At 52.4% G+C, this 25,984-nt stretch overlaps 1 protein-coding gene across 1 annotated transcript; it reads right to left on the reverse strand.

The window, feature by feature from the left end:
• Nucleotides 1-13,132: 13,132 nt before the first annotated feature.
• On the reverse strand, nt 13,133-19,976 carry LOC140902769 (phospholipase A2 inhibitor and Ly6/PLAUR domain-containing protein-like). The gene is made up of 5 exons (XM_073323211.1): nt 19,883-19,976; nt 18,249-18,365; nt 17,740-17,892; nt 17,404-17,547; nt 13,133-13,293 (listed from the first exon to the last, which is right to left on the reverse strand). Exons 1-5 carry the CDS (start codon nt 19,974-19,976, stop codon nt 13,133-13,135), a joined length of 669 nt encoding a protein of 222 aa, XP_073179312.1.
• Nucleotides 19,977-25,984: the final 6,008 nt, after the last annotated feature.

The following is a 25,984-nucleotide window of genomic DNA, read 5'->3' on the forward strand; positions in this document are numbered from 1 at the left end:
CCCTAATCATTTTCGTTGTCCTCCGCTGGACTCTCTCCAATTTGTCCACATCCCTTCTGTAGTGGGGGGCCCAAAACTGGACCCAGTACTCCAGATGTGGCCTCACCAGTGCCGAATAGAGGGGAACAATCTCTTCCCTCCATCTGCTGGCAACGCTCCTACTGATGCAGCTCAAAATGCCTTTGGCCTTCTTGGCAACAAGGCCACCCTGCTGACTCATTGCCAGCTTCTCATCCACTGTAGTCCCCAGGTCCTTCTCTGCGGAAAGGTTGGCAAATACCTACCCCTAAGGGATGGGCTGGGGCTGCCCCGTGACATCCTGGTGGGACCGGAGATGGGAGATTTCACAACCCTGCATGTGACACTGGCTGATCATGTGATGCAATGTGTCTTGAGGCCAATTTCCTTGTGCATTCGTGGAGACCACTGGTTCTCAGCCAGGGGTCCGTGTACCCCAGGGGTACACACAGGTCTTCCACGGTGGTACATCAGCTCATCTTTATGTTTGCCTCATTTTACTACAGGCCAGATATAAAGCACTAGTGAAGTCAGTACGAGCTAAAATTTCCTGACACAATGACTTGTTTGTGCAGCTCTATGTACTATCCACTGAACTGTAAGAACAATATTTATATCCCAGTGGAGTTATCTTATAATTACACAGTGGAAATGAGAAAGGCAGCTATTTGTCAGTCACAGTGTGGCCGTGACACTTTTATATATTTTTAAAATAACATAAGAACGGACCTGTCATAAATATAAAGGGAAGGGGAACCACCTTTCTGTCCCTGAAGCTCTAAAATCCCTCATGGCCAGTGGCAAAACACTTTCACCTGTTGTCATAAATATAAAGGGAAGTGTAAACCCCTTTATAATCCCTCCTGTCCAGAGGAAAAATCCTCTCACCTGTAAAGGGTTAAGAAGCTAAAGGTAACCTCGCTGGCACCTGACCAAAATGACCAATGAGGAGATAAGATGCTTTCAAAAGCTGGGAGGAGGGAGAAAAACAAAGGGTCTCTGTTTGTCTGATGCTTTTGCCGGGGACAGAACAGGAATGGACTCTTAGAAGTTAGTAAGTAATCTAGCTAGGTATGTGCTAGATTATGATTTCTTTAAATGGCTGAGAAAATAGCTGTGCTGAATAGAATGGATATTCCTGTCTGTGTGTCTTTTTGTAACTTAAGGTTTTGCCTAGAGGGATTCTCTCTGTTTTGAATCTAATTCCCCTGTAAGGTATTTGCCATCCCGATTTTACAGAGGTGATTCTTTTCTACTTCTATTAAAAGTCTTCTTGTAAGGAAACTCAATGCTTTTTCTTTGTTCTAAGATCCAAGGGTTTGGGTCTGTGGTCACCTATGCAAATTGGTGAGGATTTGTACCAAACCTTCCCCAGGAAGTGGGGTGCAAGAGTTGGGAGGATTTAGGGGGGAAAGACGTTTCCAAACTACGTTTATTCAGGAACCCAGATAAAGTTTTGTGGTGGCAGTGGAAATCCAAGGGAAAGGGTAAAATAGCTTGTACCTTGGGGAAGTTTTAACCTAAGCTGGTAAAAGTAAGCTTAGGAGGTTTTCATGCAGGTCCCCACATCTGTACCCTAGAGTTCAGAGTGGGGAAGGAACCTTGACAATGCCGTAGGGATGCTAACGAAGAACTTTAGCACCAGAAAAGTGCTGACCCCAAAGGCAGGGGCATCGCGTGTGCAGACCACCGCGTTCCTCCCTCCCCCCATCGAAGGCAAAGCCCACGTGGGTGGGGGCCCTGCCACCTTCTTCTCTGGGAGAAGAAGCTATAAGGATGGATTGAGGTAACCCTGCCTCGCTGGGCTGGCTGGACGCTTACAGGGACCGGAACCGGATGCAAAGCGGGGATCCCTGGAGACCGTCTGGGGGCACCTGAAAAGACTTTGGAAAATGGCAGTTTCTTCCTTCACCGCCACCGTTTGGAATTACAGACTGCGACTCACCCGGGCATGAATTTTACCTGCTTTAACCCCTTGTGACCCTCATTCCCTTTCCTTAGCTCACGAATCTTTAGCGAGATTCCTACAGACCTGGCTGCCAGCGTTGCCTTTGGTGTAGGATCTGGGGTCCCGTGGCCCTGGGGTAAGATACTGGTCTCCTGGGGCAGGGGACAACCTGGGTGGGCTAGTTTGGGGTGGAAGTGAACTTTCCTCACAAAATCCGGCTTCTCTGAGAGTAACTGAGGGGACTGGCTGTGACTCCGGGGGCAGCGATCCAGGAGTTCACGCTGGGTGAAATCTGCTCACAGAGCACCACCGGTTGGGGGGATCTGCCCTGTTTCCTGACACCATCCCTGAGCCCGGCACTCCCAGTGGAGCCGCTCCAGAGAGCGGGACGAACTGAGCCCTGCAAAATCAACCTAGAAGGACATTTCTCCCCTCCAGGGCTTTCCCGCCCGCCTGGACAGCTGGGTGAGCCACAGCCTCTCCTTCCCACAGCCCTCCTTCCCCAGGGGAGCTCAGCCAGCCGGTGCCTTTCCCCCAGCCATGGGCCTTGCCTTGGGGGAGGGGGCCTAGGCAGGACTCCTGGGTTCCATTCCCTGGCCCTGCAAGGGGAGAGGGGTCCAGTGGTTAGAGCAGGGGGCTTGGGAGCCAGGACTCCTGGGCTCTATCCCTGGCTTTCAGAAGGGAGTGGGCTCTGGTGGGTTACAGGGTGTGGTACTGGGAGTCAGGACTCCCGGGTTCTCTTCCTGTCAACATCACTTGTGCACAGATAGGGGCGGGGTGGGGCCCGGTAGGGGGCGGTCAGGGGACAAGGAGCAAGGGGGGTACTTTCCTCACAACTTGCTTCATTCAGCCAATGCACAAAATTAACCCGCAATCTCCCCCAAAGAGAAGGAGCAGCCGGTGGCTGCTGAAGGGAGGTTCACTGCAGCCCAGCACACAGCACAAGGGAAGGACGCCAGGCTGGGGCTCAGGGCTCCCTGATGCCTCCACCGGCCCTGGGAGCTGGGGAGCAGTCAGCCTGGCTCAGCACCTCCACCACGCCCTGAGCGTATTTCTTCACCCCCACTCTCTTCACGCAGGCGCCAGGGGAGCCACATCCAGCCACAATCTTCGTCACGGTGATGCCACCTGGACGGGGGGAGAGAGACGTAATCAGGGGCTGCCACATCCCCCCTCCCCCGACCCCCATGTGGTTTCTCACACACTCCCCTCCCAGCAGGACTGCACCCGGCTCTGCAGGCAGACTGGGGTCTAGTGCTCAGAGCAGGGGGCTGGAACAACGTGAGAACATAACAGAGGAACGGCCCCCCTGGGTCACACCAAAGGTCCATCTAGCCCAGTATCCTCTGGCCAATGCCAGGTGCCCCAGAGGGAATGAACAGAACAGGAAATCATCCAGTGATCCATACCCTGTCGCCCATTCCCAGCTTCTGGCAAACAGAGGCTAGGGCCACCTTCCCTGCCCATCCTGGCTAATAGCCGCAGATGGACCTGTCCTCCAGGAACTTCTCTAGTTCCTGTTGGAACCCTGTTATAGTCTTGGCCTTCAAAACATCCTCTGGCAAGGAGTTCCACAGGTTGACTGTCTTATTCTCTGTTCGTTTCTTAATGATTCCCAGCTTTCTGTTCCCTTTCTTCAAGGCCGCTGCACATGGAGTGGATGATTTCAGAGAACTCTCCACAATGACTCCAAGATCTTTCTTGAGTGGTAAATGCGACCCATCATTGTGTATGCCTAGTTGGGATTACGTTTCCCCATGTGCGTTACTTTGTATTTATCAACACTGAATTTCCTCTCCCGTTTTGTTGCCCAGTCACCCAGTTCAGAGATCCTTCAGTACCTCTTCACAGTCTGCTTTGGACTTCACTATCTTGAGTAGCTTTGTATCTTCTGCAAATTTTGCCACCTCACTATTTACCCCTTTTTCCAGGACATTTCGGAATATGGTGAATAGGATTGGGCCGAGTGCAGATCCCTGGGGGACTCCCACTATTTACCTCTCTCCCTTCTGAAAACTGACCATTTCTTCCTACCCTTTTTTCCCTATCTTTTAACCAGTTACTGAGCCATGAGAGGATTTTATCGCATGACAGCTCACTTTGCTTAAGAGCCTTTGGTGAGGGACGCTTTCTGAAAATCTAAGTACACTGTATCCATGGGATTCCCCTTGTCCACACACTTGTTGACCCCCTCAAAGAATTCTAGTAGATTGGTGAGGCGTGATTTCCCTTTACCGAAACCATGTTGACCCTTCCCCAACAAATTATGTTCATCTATGTGGCTGTCAGTTCTCTTCTTTCCTATAGTTTCAATGAGTTTGCCCTGTACTGAAGTCAGACTTATTGGCCTGCAGCTGCCGGGATCACTTCTGGAACCCTTTTTAGAAATTGGCGTGTCATTAGCCATCCTCCAGCCAGTTGGAACAGAAGTTGATTTAAATGGTAGGTTACAAACCACAGTTAGTCGTTCTGTAATTTAATATTTGAGTTCCTTCCGAACTCTTGGGCGAATCCCATCTGGACCTGGTGACTTATTACTGTTTAATTTATCAATTTCTTGCAAAAACTCCTGTAATGACTCCTCAATCTGGGACAGTTCCTCAGATTTGTCACCAAAACAGAATGGCTCCGGTTTGAGAATCTCCCTCCCAGCCTCAGCCGTGAAGACCGATGCACAGAATTCATTTACTTTCTCTGCAGTGGCCTTATCCTCCTTGGGTGCTCCTTTGGCATCTCAGCAACTAGGACTCCAGGGTTCTCTCTGCAACTCTGCCAGGGGAGTGGAGTCTAGTGGGTCAGAGCAAGGGGGGCTGGGACTGAGCCAGGACACCTGGGCTCCACCTCGTACTCTGTGTTCAGACCCCGCCCCCATCTGGAGGACTTACCCAGTGTTAATATCCCAGTTTCCTCAACACAATGGTCCTCGGTGCCGGTGCAGGCCAAGAGCTCTTTCTCCTTCTCCTGCCAGCCATCTGCCCCCATTTTGAAGAACGACAGGCACTGCCGGCCGTTGGGGACGGAGCTCACAGTTGGCACTGAGAACAGTCAGACACACACAGTCAGCCAGGGGTGGGGAGTCATCACACGCTGGGCTCGATCCCAGCTCAGGGAAGGGAGTGGGGTCTAGTGTTTAGAGCAGGGGGGCTGGGAGCCAGGACTCCTGGGTTCTCTCCAGGCAGGTGTGGCCGGAGCAGGGCTCTAGGTTTGCAGCAGACACACACCTGGGATGGCCCCGACCTTGCAGCCGTCGGTGACACAGCAGGCGAAGTTCGCCCACACGGTGACATTGTGCCCGGGTGTTTGCTTCAGTGAGCAGAACAGCGAGGAAGCATCTGGCTGTGGTTTTATCCGGCAGGTTGCCAAGTACCTGCCCCCTGGGGGATCGGCTGGGGCTGCCCCATGACATCCTGGTGGACCCGGAGATGGGAGATTTCACAGCCCTGCATGTGACACTGGCTGACCAGGTGATGCCAGTGTGTACTGAAGCCAATTCCCTTGTGCGTTAGTGGAGGTCAGCGGTTCTCAGCCAGGGGTCCGTGTACCCCAGGGGTACACACAGGTCTTCCGGGGGTACATCAGCTCATCTGGATATTTGCCTCGTTTTACAACAGGCCACATTAAGGCACGAGTGAAGTCAGTACGAGCTAAACTGTCGACCCCTTGTTCATATTGCTCTATATTCTCTTCACTGAAATGCAAGCACCAGAAAAGTGTCGACTCCAAAGCCGGGGACCATCCTGTCCTGTCAACTCTCTTCTTCCGAATTTGACTGGTGATCGTTCACCCTCGCCACTGATGGCTTCACACCTCCATCATGCATGCAAAAACTCTGGGCTGGCTGAAGAGATCCCATGATCGTTAACTCTTTCCTGTCCAGAGCTTGGGAGAGTTTCAATTCAGTCAGTGAACATAAGTTTTTAATTGAAGGACGAAAGAAAGAAAACCAATTGGTTCACTTTGTTTTTTTCCGGAGCTTTCCTCTGGAAACATCACTTCAACCTCCAAATGCCTTCCCCTGCCTTTGCCAGGGTCCCAGGTGGGAGGAAGGGAACATTGTCACGGAGTCCCTGGGCGATGCTCTGGAATTGCTCCCCATGAAGCCAGTCAGGACTCTGGGGCAGTCGCCTTTCTGTGAGCAGCCTGTCTGCAGGACACACAGCTCACACGGCTTCCACCTACCTGGGTCTGACCTCGGAGCATTCAGCATCCTCTGACCCTCCGTGCGCTTCCCCCAGCGAGTCCGCTCAGGCAGGGCTCCTGGGGAACCCAGAGGGTCCTGCCCCCCAACTTCGCAGTCAGACGTGACTCTCAGCCAGCCAGTAAAACAGAAGGTTTATTAGACGACAGGAACATGGTCTAACACAGAGCTTGCAGGTGCAGAGAACCGGACCCCTCAGCTGGGTCCATTTTGCAACCACGTCTGCACTTCACTCCATGTCCCAGCCAGCCCCAAACTGAAACTCCCTCCCGCCCCTCCTCCTCTGGGCTTTGTCTCTTTCCCAGGCCAGGAGGGCACCTGATTCCTTTGTTCTCCAACCCTTTAGCTCTCACCTTGCAGGGGGGAAGGGCCCAGGCCATCAGTGGCCAGGAAACAGGGTGTCGGCCATTCTCTGTGTCCGGACTCCTGCACACACCTGCCCTCTAGGGCTCTGCAATGATCATACACCCTTACCCCACCCCCTAGACACCCAAGAACTGCCCAGGGGAAACCGAGGCACCCCCACACCACTCGGAGGAAACATCAAGAACAGTCCCACTTCGTCACAAACATTACCTCCATCTTATAAACAAGGAAACTGAGGCAGAAAGAGGCAGTGTCAGACTCGGAGCCACGAATACAGCCAAGGAGTCAGATTTCAGAGTAGCAGCCGTGTTAGTCTGTATCGCCAGAAAGGACGGGAGTACTTGTGGCACCTTAGAGACGAACCAATTTATATGAATTTGTTAGTCTCTAAGATGCCACAAGTACTCCTGTTCTTTTAAGCAAGGAGTCCTAATTGCTGCTGGCTTCCAGCCTATTCTAGACCCACCCCGTCCCTGACCTGCGGATAGAACCCAGGAGTCCTGGCTCCCAGAAATGAGACTATGTGAGTCAGTGCGATGGTGCAACAGTGTCCCCTCCTGGCCAAGCAGGGCGCGGTCCCGGCTCACCCAGCTCAGCGCGGCCCTCACGCTAGTCCCTGTGCCCAGGAATCTGCAAAACCCTCTCTGCTGCTCGGCCCTTTTCTCCCTGCACTCGCTGGGCCAGCGTGGGGTACATACACCCCAGAAGAGACCCCCCACTCCCTCCCAGAGCCGGGGAATGATCCCAGGAGTCCTGGCAGGAATCTCAGCGCAGGGGGCAGGGGAACATTTCCAAGCAGGATGACAAGGGTGGGGGACGGTTTTCCTGACTCCTGAGAATTGTCTGTGATTTCCAAATGTTTCCTGCTCCTCATCGGTGCCCAGCTCCATGTGCCTGGGGACGGATGGGACTCCCCTGTGACCAGGTGAGCAGACAGCAGGAAGAGGGGCTGGGGCGCCCACATGGTGGCCGGACATTTTCTGCAGTGACCAGAGCAGCGATGAAGCTGCTGGCTGTGGGCACGGCAGGCAGGTTCAGAGAATCGGAGAACCATAGAAGATCAGGGTTGGAAGAGAGCTCAGGAGGTCATCTAGTCCAACTCCTGCTCAAAGCAGGACCAACCCCAACGAATTTATCCTGGCCAGGCCTGTGTCAAGTAGGCCTTAAACACCTCAAAGGATGGAGATTCCACCCCCTCCCTAGGGAACCCAATGCAGCGCTTCACCACCCTCCTATTGAAATAGTGTTTCCTGATCTCCAGCCTAGACCTCCCCCACTGCAACTGGAGACCATTGCTCCTCGTTCTGTCATCTGGCACCACTGAGAACAGCCGAGCTCCACCCTCTTTGGAATCCCCCTCAGGTAGTTGAAGGCTGCTCTCAAATTCCTCCTCACTCTTCTCTTCTGCAGACGAAAGAAGCCCAGTTCTCTCTGCCTCCCCTCCGAAGTCACGTGCTCCAGCCCCCTAATCATTTTTGTTGTCCTCTGCTGGACTCTCTCCAATTTTTCCACATCCCTTCTGTAGTGGGGGGCCCAAAACTGGACCCAGTACTCCAGATGTGGCCTCACCAATGCCGAATAGAGGGGAATAATCACTTCCCTCCATCTGCTGGCAACGCTCCTACTAATACAGCCCAATATGCCGTTGGCCTTCTTGGCAACAAGGCCACCCTGCTGTCTCATAGCCAGCTTCTCATCCACTGTAATCCCCAGGTCCTTCTCTGCAGAAGGGTTGGCAAATACCTGCCCCCTGCGGGATCAGCTGGGGCAGCCCCAAGACATCCTGGTGGACCCGGAGATGAGAGATTTCACAGCCCTGCATGTGACACTGGCTGATCAGGTGATGCCAATGTGTCTTGAGGCCAATTTGCTTGTGCATTCATGGAGATCAGTGGTTCTCAGCCAGGGGTCCGTGTACCCCAGGGGTACACACAGGTCTTCTGGGGGGAACATCAGCTCATCTTGATGTTTGCCTCATTTTACAACAGGCCAGATATAAAGCACTAGTGAAGTCAACACGAGCTAAAATTTCCGGACACAATGACTTGTTTGTGCAGCTCTATGTACTGTCCACTGAAATGTAAGTGCAATATTTATATCCCAGTGGAGTTATCTTATAATTACACGGTGGAACTGAGAAAGGAAGCTATTTGTCAGTCACGATGTGGCCGTAACACTTATGTATTTTTATAATAACATAAGAAAGGACCTGTCATAAATATAAAGGGAAGGGGAACCACCTTTCTGTCCCCGGTGCTGTAAAATCCCTCGTGGCCAGAGGCAAAACACTTTCACCTGTAAAGGGTTAAGAAGCTAAGGCAACCTTGCTGGCACCTGACCCAAAATGACCAATGAGGAGACAAGATACTTTCAAATCGGGAGTGAGGGAAACAAAGAGACTGCTTGTCTGTGTGATCTTTTGCTGGAACAGCTCAGGAATGGAGTCTCAGAACTTCTGTTAGTTAGTAAGTAATCTAGCTAGAAATGTGTTAGATTTCCTTTTGTTTAATGGCTGGTAAAATAAGCTGTGCTGGAGGGAATGAATATTCCTGGTTTGGTGTCTTTTTGTAACTTAAGGTTTTGCCAAGAGGATTCTCTATGTTTTGAATTTGATTACCCTGGAAGGTATTTACCATCCTGATTTTACAGGGGTGATTCTTTCACCTTTTCTTTCATTCAAATTCTTCTTTTAAGAACCTGTTTGCTTTTTCATTGTTCTGAAGATCCAAGGGTTTGGGTCTGTGTTCACTTGTACAAATTGGGGAGGATTCTTATCAAGCCTTCCCCAGGAAAGGGGGTGTAGGACTTGGGGTGATATTTTGGGGGAAGACGTCTCCAAGTGGGCTCTTTCCCTGGTCTTTGTGTAAGACGCTTGGTGGTGGCAGCGTACGGTTCAAGGACAAGGCAAAGTTTGTACCTTGGGGAAGTTTTTAACCTAAGCTGGTAAGAATAAGCTGAGGGGGTCTTTCCTGCGGGTCCCCACATCTGTACCCTCGAGTTCAGAGTGGGGAAGGAACCCTGACAGGGCCACACTGGGTCAGACCAAAGGTCCATCTAACCCAGTATCCTGTCTTCCAACAGTGGCCAATGCCAGGTGCCCAGAGGGAATGAACAGAACAGGTAATCAAACATCAAGTGTTCCATCCCCTGTCATCCATTCACAGCTTCTGGCAAACAGAGGCTAAGGACACCATCCCTACCCAGCCTGGCTAATAGCCATTGATGGCCCTATCCTCCATGAATGTATCTAGCTCTTTTTTGAACCCAGTTTACTTTTGGACTTTGCACATTCCTCTGGCAAGGAGTTCCACAGGTTGATGGTGCATTATGTGAAAAAACACTTCCTTTGTTTTTTTAAACCTACTGCCTCTTAATTTCATTTGGTGGCCCCCTACTTCTTGTGTTATGAGAAGGAGTAAATAACACTTCCTTATCTACTTTCTCCACACCACTCATGATTTTCTAGACCTCTCTCCTATCCCCCCTTGTCTGTCTCTTTTCCAAGCTGAAAAGTCCCACTCTTATGAATCTCTCCTCACGGAAGCTGTTCCATCCCCCTAATAATTTTATGACCCTTTTCTGAATCTTTTCTGAATACAGTGGATGTATTGTTTCTTGACTTTAGCAAAGCTTTTGACACAGTCTCCCACAGTATTCTTGTCAGCAAGTTAAAGAAGTAAGGGCTGGATGAATGCACTTTAAGGTGGGTAGAAAGTTGGCTAGATTGTCGGGCTCAACGGGTAGTGATCAATGGCTCCATGTCTAGTTGGCAGCCGGTGTCAAGTGGAGTGCCCCAGGGGTCGGTCCTGGGCCCGGTTTTGTTCAATATCTTCATAAATGATCTGGAGGATGGTGTGGATTGCACCCTCAGCAAATTTGCGGATGATACTAAACTGGGAGGAGTGGTACATACGCTGGAGGGGAGGGATAGGATACAGAGGGACCTAGACAAATTGGAGGATTGGGCCAAAAGAAAGCTGATGAGGTTCAATAAGGATAAGTGCAGGGTCCTGCACTTAGGACGGAAGAATCCAATGCACCGCTACAGACTAGGGACCGAAGGGCTAGGCAGCAGTTCTGCAGAAAAGGACCTAGGGGTGACAGTGGATGAGAAGCTGGATATGAGTCAGCAGTGTGCCCTTGTTGCCAAGAAGGCCAATGGCATTGTGGGATGTATAAGTAGGGGCATAGCGAGCAGATTGAGGGACGTGATCGTTCCCCTCTATTCGACATTGGTGAGGCCTCATGTGGAGTACTGTGTCCAGTTTTGGGCCCCACACTACAAGAAGGATGTGGATAAATTGGAGAGAGTCCAGCGAAGGGCAACAAAAATGATTAGGGGTCTGGAACACATGACTTATGAGGAGAGGCTGAGGGAGCTGAGATTGTTTAGCCTGCAGAAGAGAAGAATGAGGGGGGATTTGATAGCTGCTTTCAACTACCTGAAAGGGGGTTCCAAAGAGGATGGCTCTAGACTGTTCTCAATGGTAGCAGATGACAGAACGAGGAGTAATGGTCTCAAGTTGCAGTGGGGGAGGTTTAGATTGGATATTAGGAAAAACTTTTTCACTAAGAGGGTGGTGAAACACTGGAATGCGTTACCTAGGGAGGTGGTGGAATCTCCTTCCTTAGAGGTTTTTAAAGTCAGGCTTGACAAAGCCCTGGCTGGGATGATTTAACTGGGAATTGGTCCTGCTTCAAGAAGGGGGTTGGACTAGATGACCTTCTGGGGTCCCTTCCAATCCTGATATTCTATGATTCTATGATTTTCCAATTCCGATATCTCTTTTATACGCTGGGGTGACCACATCTCCACACAGTTTTCAAGAATGGGAGTAGCATGGATTTATATAGGGGCAATATGACATTTACTGTCTCATTATCTTTCCCTTTCTTAATGATTCCCAACATTCTGTTCTCTTTTTTGACATACACTGCGTACTGTGAACTATCCACTGTGACTCCAAGATCTCTTTCTTGACTGGGAACAGCTAATTTAGACCCCATGTCTGGTTTTGGAAGCAAGTAGCTTTAAGTGAGGGGAAACTTGGGCTATGCAAGACACATCAGACTGCCACAAGGGGTACAGCGGTCTGGAAAGGTCGAGAGCCCCTGGCCGAGATCAAAGGCATGGCGAAGGTAGAACAGTGTGTTTGGAGTTTCAATTTCATGAAAACCAATGGGCCGTGGTATGGTTTTCCCTTTCCCGTCTGCTGTTTTCGCGGAGTAACAACCATTCACCCTGAGCACAGCCCTGGGACTCACTGACCCAGCAGAGACGGTGGAGGGATGCTAAGGAGGAACTTTCGCACCAGGAAAGTGCTGAGTCCAAAGGCAGGGGCCATCGTGTGTGCTGACTGCCGCGTTCCTCCCTCCCTCATCGAAGGCAAAGCCCACGTGGGTGGGGGCCCTGCCAGCTTGTTCTCTGGGAGAAGAAGCTGTAAGGGATGGATTCAGGGAAGGATCCTGCCTCGCTGGGCTGGCTGGACTCTTACAGGGACCAGAACCAGATGCAAAGCAGGGATCCCCGGAGACGGTCTGGGGGCACCTGAAAAGACTTGGGAGAATGGCAGGTTCTTCCATCACCGCCACCGTCTGGAATTACAGAATGCGACTCATCTGGGCATGAATTTTACCGCCTTTAACCCCTCGTGACCCTCATTCCCTTTCCTTAGCTCACGAACCTTTAGCGAGATTCCTACAGACCTGGCTGCCAGCGTTGCCTTTGGTGGAGGATCTGGGGTCCCGTGGCTCTGGGGTAAGTGACCGGTCTCCTGGGGCTGGGAACAACCTGGGTGGGCTGGTTTGGGGTGTACGTGACCTTTCCTCACAAAGTCCGGCTTGTCTGAGAGTATCTGAGGGGACTGGCTGTGACTCCGGGGTCAGACGGGGGCAGCGATCCAGGAGTTCACGCTGGGTGAAATCTGCTCACAGAGCACCACCGGTTGGGGGGATCTGCCCTGTTTCCTGACACCTTCCCTGAGCCCAGCACTCCCAGTGGAGCCGCTCCAGAGAGCGGGACGAACTGAGCCCTGCAAAATCAACCTAGAAGGACATTTCTCCCCTCCAGGGTGTTCCCGCCCACCTGGACAGCTGGGTGAGCCACGGCCTCTCCTTCCCACAGCCCTCCTTCCCCAGGGGAGCTCAGCCAGCCGGTGCCTTTCCCCCAGCCATGGGCCTTGCCTTCCGGGAGGGGGTCCAGGCAGGACTCCTGGGTTCCATTCCCTGGCCCTGCAAGGGGAGAGGGGTCCAGTGGTTAGAGCAGGGGGCTTGGGAGCCAGGACTCCTGGGCTCTATCCCTGTCTTTCAGAAGGGAGTGGGGTCTGGTGGGTTACAGGGTGTGGTACTGGGAGTCAGGACTCCCGGGTTCTCTTCCTGCCAGCATCACTTGTGTACAGACAGGGGTTGGGGGGGGGGAGCCGGTACGGGACGGTCAGGGGACAAGGAGCTAGGGGGGTACTTTCCCCACAACTCGCTTTATTCAGCCAATGCACAAAAGGAATCCGCAATCTCCCCCAAAGAGAAGCAGCAGCCAGTTGCTGCTGAAGGGAGGTTCACTGCAGCCCGGCACGCAGCAGAAGGGAAGGATGCCAGGCCGGGGCTCAGGGCTCCCCGATGCCTCCGCTGGCCCTGGGAGCTGGGAAGCACTTGGCGTGGCTCAGGATCTCCGGCACGCCCTGGGCGTATTTCTTCACCAACACTCTCTTCACGCAGGCGCCAGGGGAGCCACATCCAGCCGCAGTATTCCTCATTTTGATGTGACCTGGACAGGGGGAGAGACGTGATCGGGGGTTCCCAATTCCCCCCCCCCGCGACCCTCATGAGGTCTCTCACACACTCCCCTCCCAGCAGGACTGCACCCGGCTCTGCAGGCAGACTGGGGTCTAGTGCTCAGAGCAGGGAGCCTGGAACAACATGAGAACAGAAGAGGAACGGCCCTCCTGGGTCACCCCAAAGGTCCATCTAGCCCAGTATCCTCTGGCCAATGCCAGGTGCCCCAGAGGGAATGAACAGAGCAGGGAATCATCCAGTGATCCATCCCCTGTCGCCCATTCCCAGCTTCTGGCAAACAGAGGCTAGGGCCACCTTCCCTGCCCATCCTGGCTAATAGCCGCAGATGGACCTGTCCTCCAGGAACTTCTCTAGTTCCTGTTTGAACCCTGTTATAGTCTGCGCCTTCACAACTTCCCCCGGCAATGAGTTCCACAGGTTTCTTGTGCGTTGTGTGAAGCAGTACTTCCTTTGGTTTGTTTTATACCTGCTGCCTGTGGTGACCCCTCGTTCTTATGTTAGGAGGAGTAAATAACACTTCCTTCTTTACTTCCTCCACACGCTTCAACCTTCTTTAGACCTCGATCATATCCCCCCTTAGCCGTTTCATTTCCAAGCTGAAGAGTCCCACTCTTATTAATCTCTCCTCATATGGCAGCCATTCCATCCCCCTCATCATTTTGGTTGGCATTTTCTGAAGCCTTTCCAATTCCAATAGATCTTTTTTGAGACAGGGCGACCACATCCGTCCGCAGTGTTCAAGCTGTGGGCGTCCCATGGATTTATATTGAGGCAACACGATCTTTGGGGTTAGATCTCTGTCCTATTCTCTGTCCCTTTATGAATGATTCCCAGCATTTGTTTGCTTTTTTGACGGCCGCTGCACATGGAGTGGATGATTTCAGAGAACTCTCCACAGTGACTCCAAGATCTTTCTTGAGTGGTAAATTTGACCCATTATTGTGTATGTCTACTTGGGATTACGTTTGCCCATGTGCATTACTTTGCATTTATCAACACTGAATTTCCTCTGCCATTTTGTTGCCCAGTCATCCAGTTCTGAGAGACCCTTTAGTACCTCTTCACAGTCTGCTTTGGACTTCACTATCTTGAGTAGGTTTGTATCTTCTGCAAATTTTGCCACCTCACTATTTACCTTTTTTCCAGAACATTTCGGAATTTGGTGAATAGCACTGGGCCCAGTGCAGATCCCTGGGGGACTCCCACTATTTACCTCTCTCCCTTCTGAAAACTGACCATTTCTTCCTACCCTTTTTTCCCTATCTTTTAACCAGTTACTGAGCCATGAGACAGGTTTCAGAGTAACAGCTGTGTTAGTCTGTATTCGCAAAAAGAAAAGGAGTACTTGTGGCACCTTAGAGATTAACCAATTTATTTGAGCATGAGCTTTCGTGAGCTACAGCTCACTGCATCGGATGCATACCGTGGAAACTGCAGCAGACTTTATATACACACAGAGAATATGAAACAAAACCTCCTCCCACCCCACTGTCCTGCTGGTAATAGCTTATCTAAAGTGATCAGAAAGTTGGGCCATTTCCAGCACAAATCCAGGTTTTCTCACCCTCCACCCCCCACACAAATTCACTCTCCTGCTGGTGATAGGCCATCCAAAGTGACAACTCTCCACACAATGTGCATGACAATCAAGTTGGGCCATTTCCTGCACAAATCCAGGTTCTCTCACGCCCCCACCCCCTCCCAAAAACCCCACACACAAACTCACTATCCCGCTGGTAATAACTCATCCAAAGTGACCACTCTCCCCACAATGCGCATGATAATCAAGGTGGGCCACCCCCAGCACAAATCCAGGCCTTCTCACCCCCCCCCCCACCTCCATACACACACAAACTCACTCTCCTGCTGGCAATAGCTCATCCAAACTGACCACTCTCAAAGTTTAAATCCAAGTTAAACCAGAACATCTGGGGGGAGGGGGGGTAGGAAAAAACAAGGGGAAATAGGCTACCTTGCATAATGACTTAGCCACTCCCAGTCTCTATTTAAGTCTAAATTAATAGTATCCAATTTGCAAATGAATTCCAATTCAGCAGTTTCTCGCTGGAGTCTGGATTTGAAGTTTTTTTGTTTTAAGATAGTGACCTTCATGTCTGTGATTGCATGACCAGAGAGATTGAAGTGTTCTCCGACTGGTTTATGAATCTTATAATTCTTGACATCTGATTTGTGTCCATTTATTCTTTTACGTAGAGACTGTCCAGTTTGACCAAGGTACATGGCAGAGGGGCATTGCTGGCACTTGATGGCATAGATCACATTGGTGGATGTGCAGGCGTTCTGTTATTTTCTTTGTTAGGCCTGTCCTGTAGTAGGTGACTTCTGGGAACTCTTCTGGCTCTATCAATCTGTTTCTTCACTTCCGCAGGTGGGTATTGTAGTTGTAAGAAAGCTTGACAGAAATCTTGTAGGTGTTTGTCTCTGTCTGAGGGGTTGGAGCAAATGCGGTTGTATCGCAGAGCCTGGCTGTAGATGATGGATCGTGTGGTGTGGTCAGGGTGAAAGCTGGAGGCATGCAGGTAGGAATAGTGGTCAGTAGGTTTCCGGTATAGGGTGGTGTTTATGTGACCGTTGTTTATGAGCACTGTAGTGTCCAGGAAGTGGATCTCTTGTGTGGACTGGACCAGGCTGAGGTTGATGGTGGGATGGAAATTGTTGAAATCATGGTGGAATTCCTCAAGGGCTTCTTTTCCATGGGTCCAGATGATGAAGATGTCATCAATATAGCGCAAGTAGAGTAGGGGCTTTAGGGGACGAGAGCTGAGGAAGTGTTGTTCTAAGTCAGCCATAAAAAAGTTGGCATACTGTGGGGCCATGCGGGTACCCACAGCAGTGCCGCTGATCTGAAGGTATACATTGTCCCCAAAAGTAAAATAGTTATGGGTAAGGACAAAGTCACAAAGTTCAGCCACCAGGTTAGCCGTGACATTCATTGTGTGGAGAGTTGTCACTTTGGATGGCCTATCACCAGCAGGAGAGTGAATTTGTGTGGGGGGGTGGAGGGCGAGAAAACCTGGATTTGTGCTGGAAATGGCCCAACTTGATGATCACTTTAGATAAGCTATTACCAGCAGGACAGTGGGGTGGGAGGAGGTATTGTTTCATATTCTCTGTGTGTATATAAAGTCTGCTGCAGTTTCCACGGTATGCATCCGATGAAGTGACCTGTAGCTCACGAAAGCTCAGGCTCAAATAAATTGGTTAGTCTCTAAGGTGCCACAAGTCCTCCTTTTCTTTTTGAGCGATGAGAGGATTTTATCGCATGACAGCTCACTTTGCTTAAGAGCCTTTGGTGAGGGACGCTTTCTGAAAATCTAAGTACACTATATCCATGGGATCCCCCTTGTCCACACGCTTGTTGACCCCTTCAGACAATTCTAGTGGATTGGTGAGGCGTGATTTCCCTTTACCGAAACCATGTTGACCCTTCCCCAACAAATTATGTTCATCTGTGTGTCTGACAGTTCTCTTCTTTCCTATAGTTTCAATGAGTTTGCCCAGTACTGAAGTCGGACTTATTGGCCTGCAGCTGCCGGGATCACCTCTGGAGCCCTTTTTAGAAATTGGCGTGTCATCAGCCATCCTCCAGCCAGCTGGAACAGAAGCTGATTTAAAAAGTAGGTTACAAACCACAGTTAGTCATTCTGTAATTTGAAATTTGAGTTCCTTCCGAACTCTTGGGCGAATCCCATCTGGTCCTGGTGACTTATTACTGTTTAATTTATCAATTTGTTGCAAAAACTCCTGTAATGTCTCCTCAATCTGGGACAGTTCCTCAGATTTGTCACCAAAACAGAATGGCTCCGATTTGGGAATCTCCCTCCCAGCCTCAGCCGTGAAGACTGATGCAGAGAATTCATTTAGTTTCTCCGCAGTGGCCTTATCCTCCTTGGGTGCTCCTTTGGCATCTCGGCAAGTAGGACTCCTGGGTTCTCTCTGCAACTCTGCCAGGGGAGTGGAGTCTAGTGGGTCAGAGCAAGGGGGTCTGGGACTGAGCCGGGACACCTGGGCTCCACCTCGTGCTCTGTGTTCAGACCCCGCCCGCATCTGGAGGACTTACCAAAAAAAAATATCCCAGATTCCACAACACAATGGTCCTCAGTGCCGGTGCAGGCCAAGACATCCTTCTCGTTCCAGTGATATGGCCCCACTGTGAGGATCGACGGGCACTGACGGCCGTTGGGGACGGAGCTCACAGTTGGCACTGAGAACAGTCAGACACACATAGTCAGCCAAGGGTGGGGAGTCACCACACATTGGGCTCAATCCCATCTCGGGGAAGGGAGTGGGGTCTAGTGGTTAGGGATGGGGGCATTGGGCTGGCAGCCAGGACTCCTGGGTTCTCTCCAGGCAGGTGTGGCCAGAGCAGGGCTCTAGGTTTGCAGCAGACACACACCTGGGATGGCCCCGGCGTTGCAGCCGTCGGTGTCACAGCAGGCGATGTTCGCCCGCACGGTGACATTGTGTGGGTAGGTCAGCGAGAAGGGGCCAGGCTCACAGTTCTTGGGCTCCAGGCACGATTTACCCGTGTAGGACATGGAGGATCTCTCTGTGGAAGAGAAATAGAGCATCACCTATGAACTCCCCAATGGACCCCCAGCTGCTCCATCCTCCCCTTTTGTTCCATCCACCCCACCCCCAACTAATCTCATCTCCCCACCCTCCGTGATAAAATCCTCTCTTCTGTCTGATCCAGGCCCCACAGCCACCCACTGCAATACCCCATCTCATCCCATCCCGTCAATGACATTATCATTCCAGACTGAGCAGTCCCTGCTCCTGGAGAGGAGCGGAGACTATTGGTTAGAGTAGGGGGAGGGGCTGGGAGCCAGGATTCCTGGGTTTGACCCGTGGCTTCAGGAGGACAATGGTGTCTACACTTAGTAGAAATCTTCTTTCACTCACCCAGCCTGATCTCTGCCACGACGGTGACGCAGGTCCCTTCCCAGGGGGCGCAGGGCTGCAGGGGGCCGGAGCACGATTGCTCTCTGGACGCACACACCTCGCATTGCAGAGCGCTCCCTGGAGGTTGGAAAAATCCCTTCTCAGTACAAACCCCGGCTCCCCACCCCTCCCAGGCAGTGCCTGTGGACGAAATACCACCAGCAACCAAGAGGTGGCGCTGTGGGAGTTGTTACCACCAATGCCTCCTCACTGAACGTGTGGGCAGGCAGATCTTGGAGAAATGCCACCTGCTTTTGCAGCAGTTCTGCCCAGTTCCATATAACGCTCCGGAGGGGGAAAGGCATCTTGCTAGCTGGTCATTTGTATCTTACTCAAAACCACAGACAAGTCAGTTTGTTGCCTGAGTGTCTGTGGCTAGAATACATTTTCACCTGCTGACATGGCTATCTGGGGTGCAGCTTGTGCCTGCGAACAAACCCCAGACGTCTGTGTAGACAGAAAAACAAGAATTCGGCTGTTCTGAAGAGGGGTTTCTTTCTGGCTTTGCGGTGAACCTTTCTCACACACACACACACACACACCCCGCCGTCACTCTCTGCTCCAGGCCTCTGCCTCTCAGAGTTACATCAGCTGAGCCACACTCGACTTCAGCCCACTTTTCATCACTGATCCTGCCAATTCTCTTCTTCAGAATACAATTCACGCTTGTTAAGCCCCTGGATTAATGGCTGTTCATCTCCAGCCAGCGATCCCAGGAGCATCAACTCTTTCCTCTCCAGAGCATGGGGGCCTTTAAATTCATTATGTGAGCATAAGGTAGTTTTAAGAAAGAAAGAAAGAAAGAAAGGAAGATTTTCCCACTTTGGTTTTTTTAGAGCTTTCATGTGGAAACATCCATTAAACCTCAGAACACCTTCCCCGCCCCTTCTATGCCCCTAGATGGTTGCAAAGTTATATTATCCCTATCAAAGAAATATGGAAACTGAGGTAGAAAAAAGATGTCTTCAATTCAGGGTTAAAACCAAGAAGACAGCTGAGAAGTCCTCACTCCTGACTCCCAGCCCACTCTAACCCACGAGATCCCACTCCTCTTTCACAGCCACGGACAGAGCCCGGGAGTCCTGATTTGCAGCCATCTCTGCTCAAACTCACTACACCCCAGCCCGCTTCGACAGCTGGGGAATGAGCCCAGAAGTCCTGGCTCCCAGCCCCCACCCGTTGCACCCCCATTCCCCTTTCAAACCTGGGGAATGAAGCCAGGAGTCCTGGCAGGAATCTCAGCGCTGACAGGCAGGGGAACATTTCTAGGCAGGACGACATGTGGACGGGGGTGCTGCTCCTCATCGGGATGACCCCAAGCTTGGGCGAGAGATGGAGGAGGAACGAGAAGAAGGAAGGACAGACGGACTCAGACCCGCTGGCCAGGCCCCTAGCGTGGGCTGTGGGAGTCCCAAGCTCCAATCCCTGCTCTCCCCAATTCAGTCGGGGGACATGGCCCCGGGTTTTCCTCTCGCTGGTTTTACCCACAAATTCCATCCTGACCCCAGAATCCGTCATCCACAGCGGCACGTTCCCAAAGTGAAATCCCGCCCCCACCACCCGGCTCCCTGTGCCCGGGGACGCACGGGACTCACCTGTGGCCAGGAGAGCGGACAGCAGGCAGAGGGGCAGAGCCACCCACATGGTGCCCGGGTGTTTGCTGCAGTGAGCAGAACAGCGAGGAAGCATCTGGCTGTGGTTTTATCCGGCAGGTTGGCAAATACCTGCCCCCTGGGGGATCGGCTGGGGCTGCCCCATGACATCCTGGTGGACCCGGAGATGGGAGATTTCACAACCCTGCATGTGACTTTGGCTGATCAGGTGATGCAATGTGTCTTGAGGACAATTCCCTTGTGCGTTAGTGGAGATCTGTGGTTCTCAGCCAGGGGTCCGTGTACTCCAGGGTACACACAGGTCTTCCAGGGGGTACATCAGCTTATCTTGATGTTTGCCTCATTTTACAACAGGCCAGATATAAAGCACTAGTGAAGTCAGTACGAGCTAAAATTTCCTGACACAATGACTTGTTTGTGCAGCTCTATGTACTATCCACTGAACTGTAAGAACAATATTTATATCCCAGTGGAGTTATCTTATCATTACACGGGGGAACTGAGAAAGGAAGCTATTTGTCAGTCACAATGTGGCCGTGACACTTATGTATATTTTATAATAACATAAGAAAGGACCTGTCATAAATATAAAGGGAAGGGGAACCACTTTTCTGTCCCCGGTGCTATAAAATCCCCCATGGCCAGTGGAAAACACTTTCACCTATTGTCATAAATAGAAAGGGAAGGGTAAACTCCTTTATAATCCCTCCTCTCCAGAGGAAAAATCCTCTCACCTGTAAAGGGTTAAGAAGCTAAAGGTAACGTCGCTGGCACCTGACCAAAATGACCAATGAGGAGATAAGATGCTTTCAAAAGCTGGGAGGAGGGAGAAAAACAAAGGGTCTGTGTCTGTCTGTGTGATGCTTTTGCCGGGGACAGAACAGGAATGGACTCTTAGAATTTAGTGAGTAATCTAGCTAGGTATGTGTTAGATTATGATTTCTTTAAATGGCTGAGAAAACAGCTGTGCTGAACAGAATGGATATTCCTGTCTGTGTGTCTTTTTGTAACTTAAGGTTTTGCCTAGAGGGATTCTCTCTGTTTTGAATCTAATTCCCCTGTAAGGTATTTGCCATCCTGATTTTACAGAGGTGATTCTTTTCTACTTCTATTAAAAGTCTTCTTTTTAAGGAAACTCAATGCTTTTTCATTGTTCTAAGATGCAAGGGTTTGGGTCTGTGGTCACCTATGCAAATTGGTGAGGATTTTTACCAAACCTTCCCCAGGAAGTCGCGTGCAAGGGTTGGGAGGATTTGGGAGGGAAAGACGTGTCCAAACTACGTTTCCCAGTAAACCCAGTTAAAGTTTGGTTGTAGCAGTAGAAATCTAGGGGCAAAGGATGAAATTAATTTGTACCTTGGGGAAGTTTTAACCTAAGCTGATGAAAGTAAGCTTAGGAGGTTTTCATGCAGGTCCCCACATCGGTACCCTAGAGTTCAGAGTGGGGAAGGAACCTTGACAGGTGTGTAGGGGAATGGATGGACAGGCGTGAAGGCAGATGGATAGATGGACAGACAGCCTCGTAGGGGAATGGATGGATGGGTGTGTGGAGGGAAGGGTGGACGTGTAGGAGGATGGACGGACGGAATGATGGGTGTTGTCAGGGAGTCCCCGGGCGATGCTCTGGACCTGCTCCCTACGAAGCCAGGCAGGACTCTGGGGAAGTCTCCTCTCTGGGAGCAGCCTGTCTGCAGGACACACAGCTCGCCCGGCTTCCACCTTCCTGGGTCTGACCTCGGAGCATTCAGCCTCCTCTGCCCCTCCGTGCGCTTCCCACAGTGAGTCTGCCCAGGCGGGGTCCTGGGGAAGCCAGAGGGTCCTGTCCCCCAACTCCACAGTCAGACGGGACTCTCAGCCAGCCAGTAAAACAGAGGTTTATTAGACAACAGGAACATGGTCTAAAACAGAGCTTGTGGGTGCAGAGAACAGGACCCCTCAGCCGGGTCCATTTTGGGGGGCAGTGAGCCAGACAACCCCATCTGCACTTCACTCCACTCCCCAGCCAGCCCCAAACTGAAACTCCCTCCAGCCCCACCTCCTCTGGGCTTTCCCCTTTCCCGGGCCAGGAGGTCACCTGATTCCTTTGTTCTCCAACCCTTTAGCTCTCACCTTGCAGGGGGGAAGGGCCCAGGCCATCAGTGGCCAGGAAACAGGGTGTCGGCCATTCTCTGTGTCCAGACCCCTGCACACACCTGCCCTCTCGGGCTCTGCAAGGATCATACATCCTTATCCCACCTAGATACTTAAGAACTGCCTAGGGGAAACTGAGGCACCCCCACACTATTCAGAGGAAACATTAAGAACGCTTCCACTTCCTCACAGGTGTGTCGGGGATGGATGGAGGGGCGGCCCTGCACAGCCTTGCAAAGCACAGAGGGAAACTGAGGCACTCCATGGCATCGTAGAAATAGGAGCTCAATTCCCACTTTGTCGCATCCCTCTGTGCCCCAAACTGCTGCAGACACCAGCCGGTGCACCCTGCCCCTGCCAGCACCGATCCCAGGCACTGGCTTTAACAGGGGGAGTGAGATCAACCCAGCCAAGGCCACCTCCACGAACCCGAGGCCTTCGGGGACCGGACGAGAAAAGGGGGACGCTAGCACCAGAAATTAAAATGGAAATCCTGCTTTATTTCCCTCCTCACCAGATCCTGTTACCAGTGTAGGAGAAATTCTGTGAGTAACTGTCGTGCTCAGCCCCAGCCCTGCCCCGCTGGTCACAGCACCTGCCTCGGTGTCTAGGAGGCAAACGCACTGGTCAAGGGTGGGTGGCGCTGACTTTCCACCATCGTTCTCCGCACCGACCGTTTGCTGGCTGTGGGCGGGACACGCGCGCCAAGGGCTTAGCACACCTGGGCTCCAGGCCCCTCTCTGCCAGACGCCCTGTGTGACCTGGGACACACCACTTAGGCCCAGAGCTTCAAAGAGTTAGGTCCTGCTGAGGATCTGTGCCTCAGTTTCCCCCATCTGTTCAATGGGGGTGACAGCCCTGCCCATCCCACAAGGTGGCTGTGAGGATAATACATTAAAGATGACGCAGGGTTCAGATGCCATGATGATGCGTGCCAGACAAGTATTTAGCGAGACATGCTGGGGAGGGTGGTTAACAAGCTCCTTAGGGATGTGGTGGATGCAGCATCCATCGGCATCCCCCAGGCCAGGCTGGCTGCCCTCCTGGAAGATGCTTTCATCAAATACACGTGATCGGGCACAATGTAGGGAGGACTTCTCCAGCCTGGGCTGTGCGGCAGGTCAGAGTAGATGCTGGGAATGGGCCCTTCTGGCCTGGGACGCCAGGAAAAGGGGCGAGGTGGCTCCCAGGAATCACCAGCCCTCGGGGCACTGGTTTCATCTGTAAATAATTTTTGTGACTGTTTTGCTTCTAACCAGAAGCGAAGGAAAATGCAGACTATTCCTTGTCCTGTGTATCCTCCGCCACGCCCAGGAATATCTCCCTCTTCTTTGGGAATGGGGTCTTTGTGAAGATTCAATCCCGGACCTGCTCTACGAACAGCTGCAATACCCGGTTCTCTCCTGTCTGTACGTCTCTGCATCCCTCCCTGCTTCTTCCCAGTGGCCCAGGCTCCGACTGAGTGTCAAACTGGTTCGGAAAAGGTTTTTTTCTGGAGAAGGGTGGGGTCCCGTGTAGCACCTGGTGCCATAGGGGGGACCCTGATCTCAGGGGAGGGAGGCGTGCAGTGCCTGGCACAATGGGGGGCCCCCAGTAGCAGGCTGGGGGGATCTATGCAGTGCCCAGTGCAATCAGGGCCCCTGCTCTGGGGAGTCTGTGCAGCTCTTGGCACAAGGAGGTCCCTGATCTCAGTTATTGCGGTGCTAGAAATAAGTGGTAACAAAGTAGAGAAGGCACCTGTCCTCAGCCCTGCCCGTCAACCCCCACCGACCCTCTCTTTGGGGGTCTTGCAGGGCCGATCATCAACACCGTCTAGACGGGAGGCCGGTGCCCGATCTGCATTGCCCCTGGTCGGAGCAGTTCTTCCAGCACGGAGACCCTGCAGTGCGAGGGCCGTGCCAGCCAGTGCATTTCCATCAGCGGGCAGATCTGGGAAGGTGAGCGCCTGTCCCGGATTCCTTCCAGCCCTGGCTCTCAGGGCCCATAGGCACTAGGACAAAGGGACGCCCGGGCCGGGATTTCCAGTGGGCCAGGCCCCCGCAGCCTCCCGGCAGTTCCCGCTTTACCTGGCTATGCCCTTGGCCCAGCTCTGGGCAAGGCTCAGCCCCAGGCTCCCTATGGGGCCAGAGCCTCTTGTCACACCCTGTGGCTTTGCAAGCGAGTTCGGAGCCACGCTCCCCTGTTTCAAAGACAGCCGGCTTCCCCCTCTCCCTGTGGACATGGCTCTGACCCGTGTTTAAACCCAAACCCCGCTCCGTCCACACACAGAGCCCCCTGCCCCCTGCCCCCACCTGCCCTGCCCTGCCAGGGCAGCTCAGCCAGGGGAGCCTGCACCCCTACCCGCAGTGCAGCGGTGGCGGATTAGCCAATGGGCCGCCAGGGCCTGTGCCCAGCAGCCTCAGCCCATTGGGGGCCCCCTGGAAAATGGGCACCCCTGCACCCCAAGCCCGGTGCCTGGCAGAAGTGCCAGGTGGCGGGGGAAGCCCCAGCGCCCGGATCCCAGCTGCGGCTGTGGCCCGGGGACTGGAAGAGCTCTCACCCCCAGTTGGCGGCGGGACAGATCTTTCCTGGTCTTGGGGCCGTGAGCGGGGGGGCTGCAAGGGGGTGGGTGGACTGGGACAGGACTGTGGAGGGAACCAGGGCAGGGCCACTGGGGAAGGAGCAGAACAGGGGTGGGACTGCAGACAGAAGGGGCGGGCGGGCCCCAGGGCCTGCACAGCCCAGCCTTCCCAGCTTCTCACTGGCCACCATCAGCCTGAAGTAGCAACCGCCACCGATGGAAGAAAAAGAGACGTCCACCATGCAGCGTGTGGCCAGCTGCTCCCCAGGGCCGGGCAGCTGAGCTCTCACCGCTGTGACCTGCCCTGGGGTCCCGGTTGCTGTCCTGTGGATGCCGTCCCTCCCCTCGACCTCCAACCTAGACCTCCCCAACTGCAACTGGAGACCATTGCTCCTCGTTCTGTCATCTGCCACCACTGAGAACTGCCGAGCTCCATCCTCTTTGGAACCCCCCTCAGGTAGTTGAAGGCTGCTATCAAATTCCCCCTCACTCTTCTCTTCTGCAGACGAAAGAAGCCCAGTTCCCTCAGCCTCCCCTCCTAAGTCACGTGCTCCAGCCCCCTAATCATTTTCGTTGTCCTCCGCTGGACTCTCTCCAATTTGTCCACATCCCTTCTGTAGTGGGGGGCCCAAAACTGGACCCAGTACTCCAGATGTGGCCTCACCAGTGCCGAATAGAGGGGAATAATCACTTCCCTCCATCTGCTGGCAACGCTCCTGCTGATGCAGCTCAAAATGCCTTTGGCCTTCTTGGCAACAAGGCCACCCTGCTGACTCATTGCCAGCTTCTCATCCACTGTAATCCCCAGGTCCTTCTCTGCGGAAAGGTTGGCAAATACCTACCCCTAAGGGATGGGCTGGGGCTGCCCCGTGACATCCTGGTGGGACCGGAGATGGGAGATTTCACAACCCTGCATGTGACACTGGCTGATCAGGTGATGCCAATGTGTCTTGAGGCCAATTTCCTTGTGCATTCGTGGAGACCACTGGTTCTCAGCCAGGGGTCCGTGTACCCCAGGGGTACACACAGGTCTTCCACGGTGATACATCAGCTCATCTTTATGTTTGCCTCATTTTACTACAGGCCAGATATAAAGCACTAGTGAAGTCAGTACGAGCTAAAATTTCCTGACACAATGACTTGTTTGTGCAGCTCTATGTACTATCCACTGAACTGTAAGAACAATATTTATATCCCAGTGGAGTTATCTTATAATTACACAGTGGAAATGAGAAAGGCAGCTATTTGTCAGTCACAGTGTGGCCGTGACACTTTTATATATTTTTAAAATAACATAAGAACGGACTTGTCATAAATATAAAGGGAAGGGGAACCACCTTTCTGTCCCTGAAGCTCTAAAATCCCTCATGGCCAGTGGCAAAACACTTTCACCT

The sequence above is a fragment of the Lepidochelys kempii genome, chromosome 24 (genome assembly GCF_965140265.1).
Source record: "Lepidochelys kempii isolate rLepKem1 chromosome 24, rLepKem1.hap2, whole genome shotgun sequence".
In the NCBI taxonomy this organism is placed as follows: Eukaryota; Metazoa; Chordata; order Testudines; family Cheloniidae; genus Lepidochelys; species Lepidochelys kempii.

What these genes read in the sequence shown, in the direction of transcription:
- LOC140902769 (XM_073323211.1), bottom strand. Translation starts at nt 19,976, where the DNA reads ATGCTTCCTCGCTGTTCTGCTCACTGCAGCAAACACCCGGGCACCATG. An exon ending in GTCCGCTCTCCTGGCCACAG is followed by an intron (nt 18,366 to 19,882) that starts GTGAGTCCCGTG and finishes TCCAACCTCCAG; the next exon opens with GGAGCGCTCTGCAATGCGAG. An exon ending in CGTGGCAGAGATCAGGCTGG is followed by an intron (nt 17,893 to 18,248) that starts GTGAGTGAAAGA and finishes TCTCTTCCACAG; the next exon opens with AGAGATCCTCCATGTCCTAC.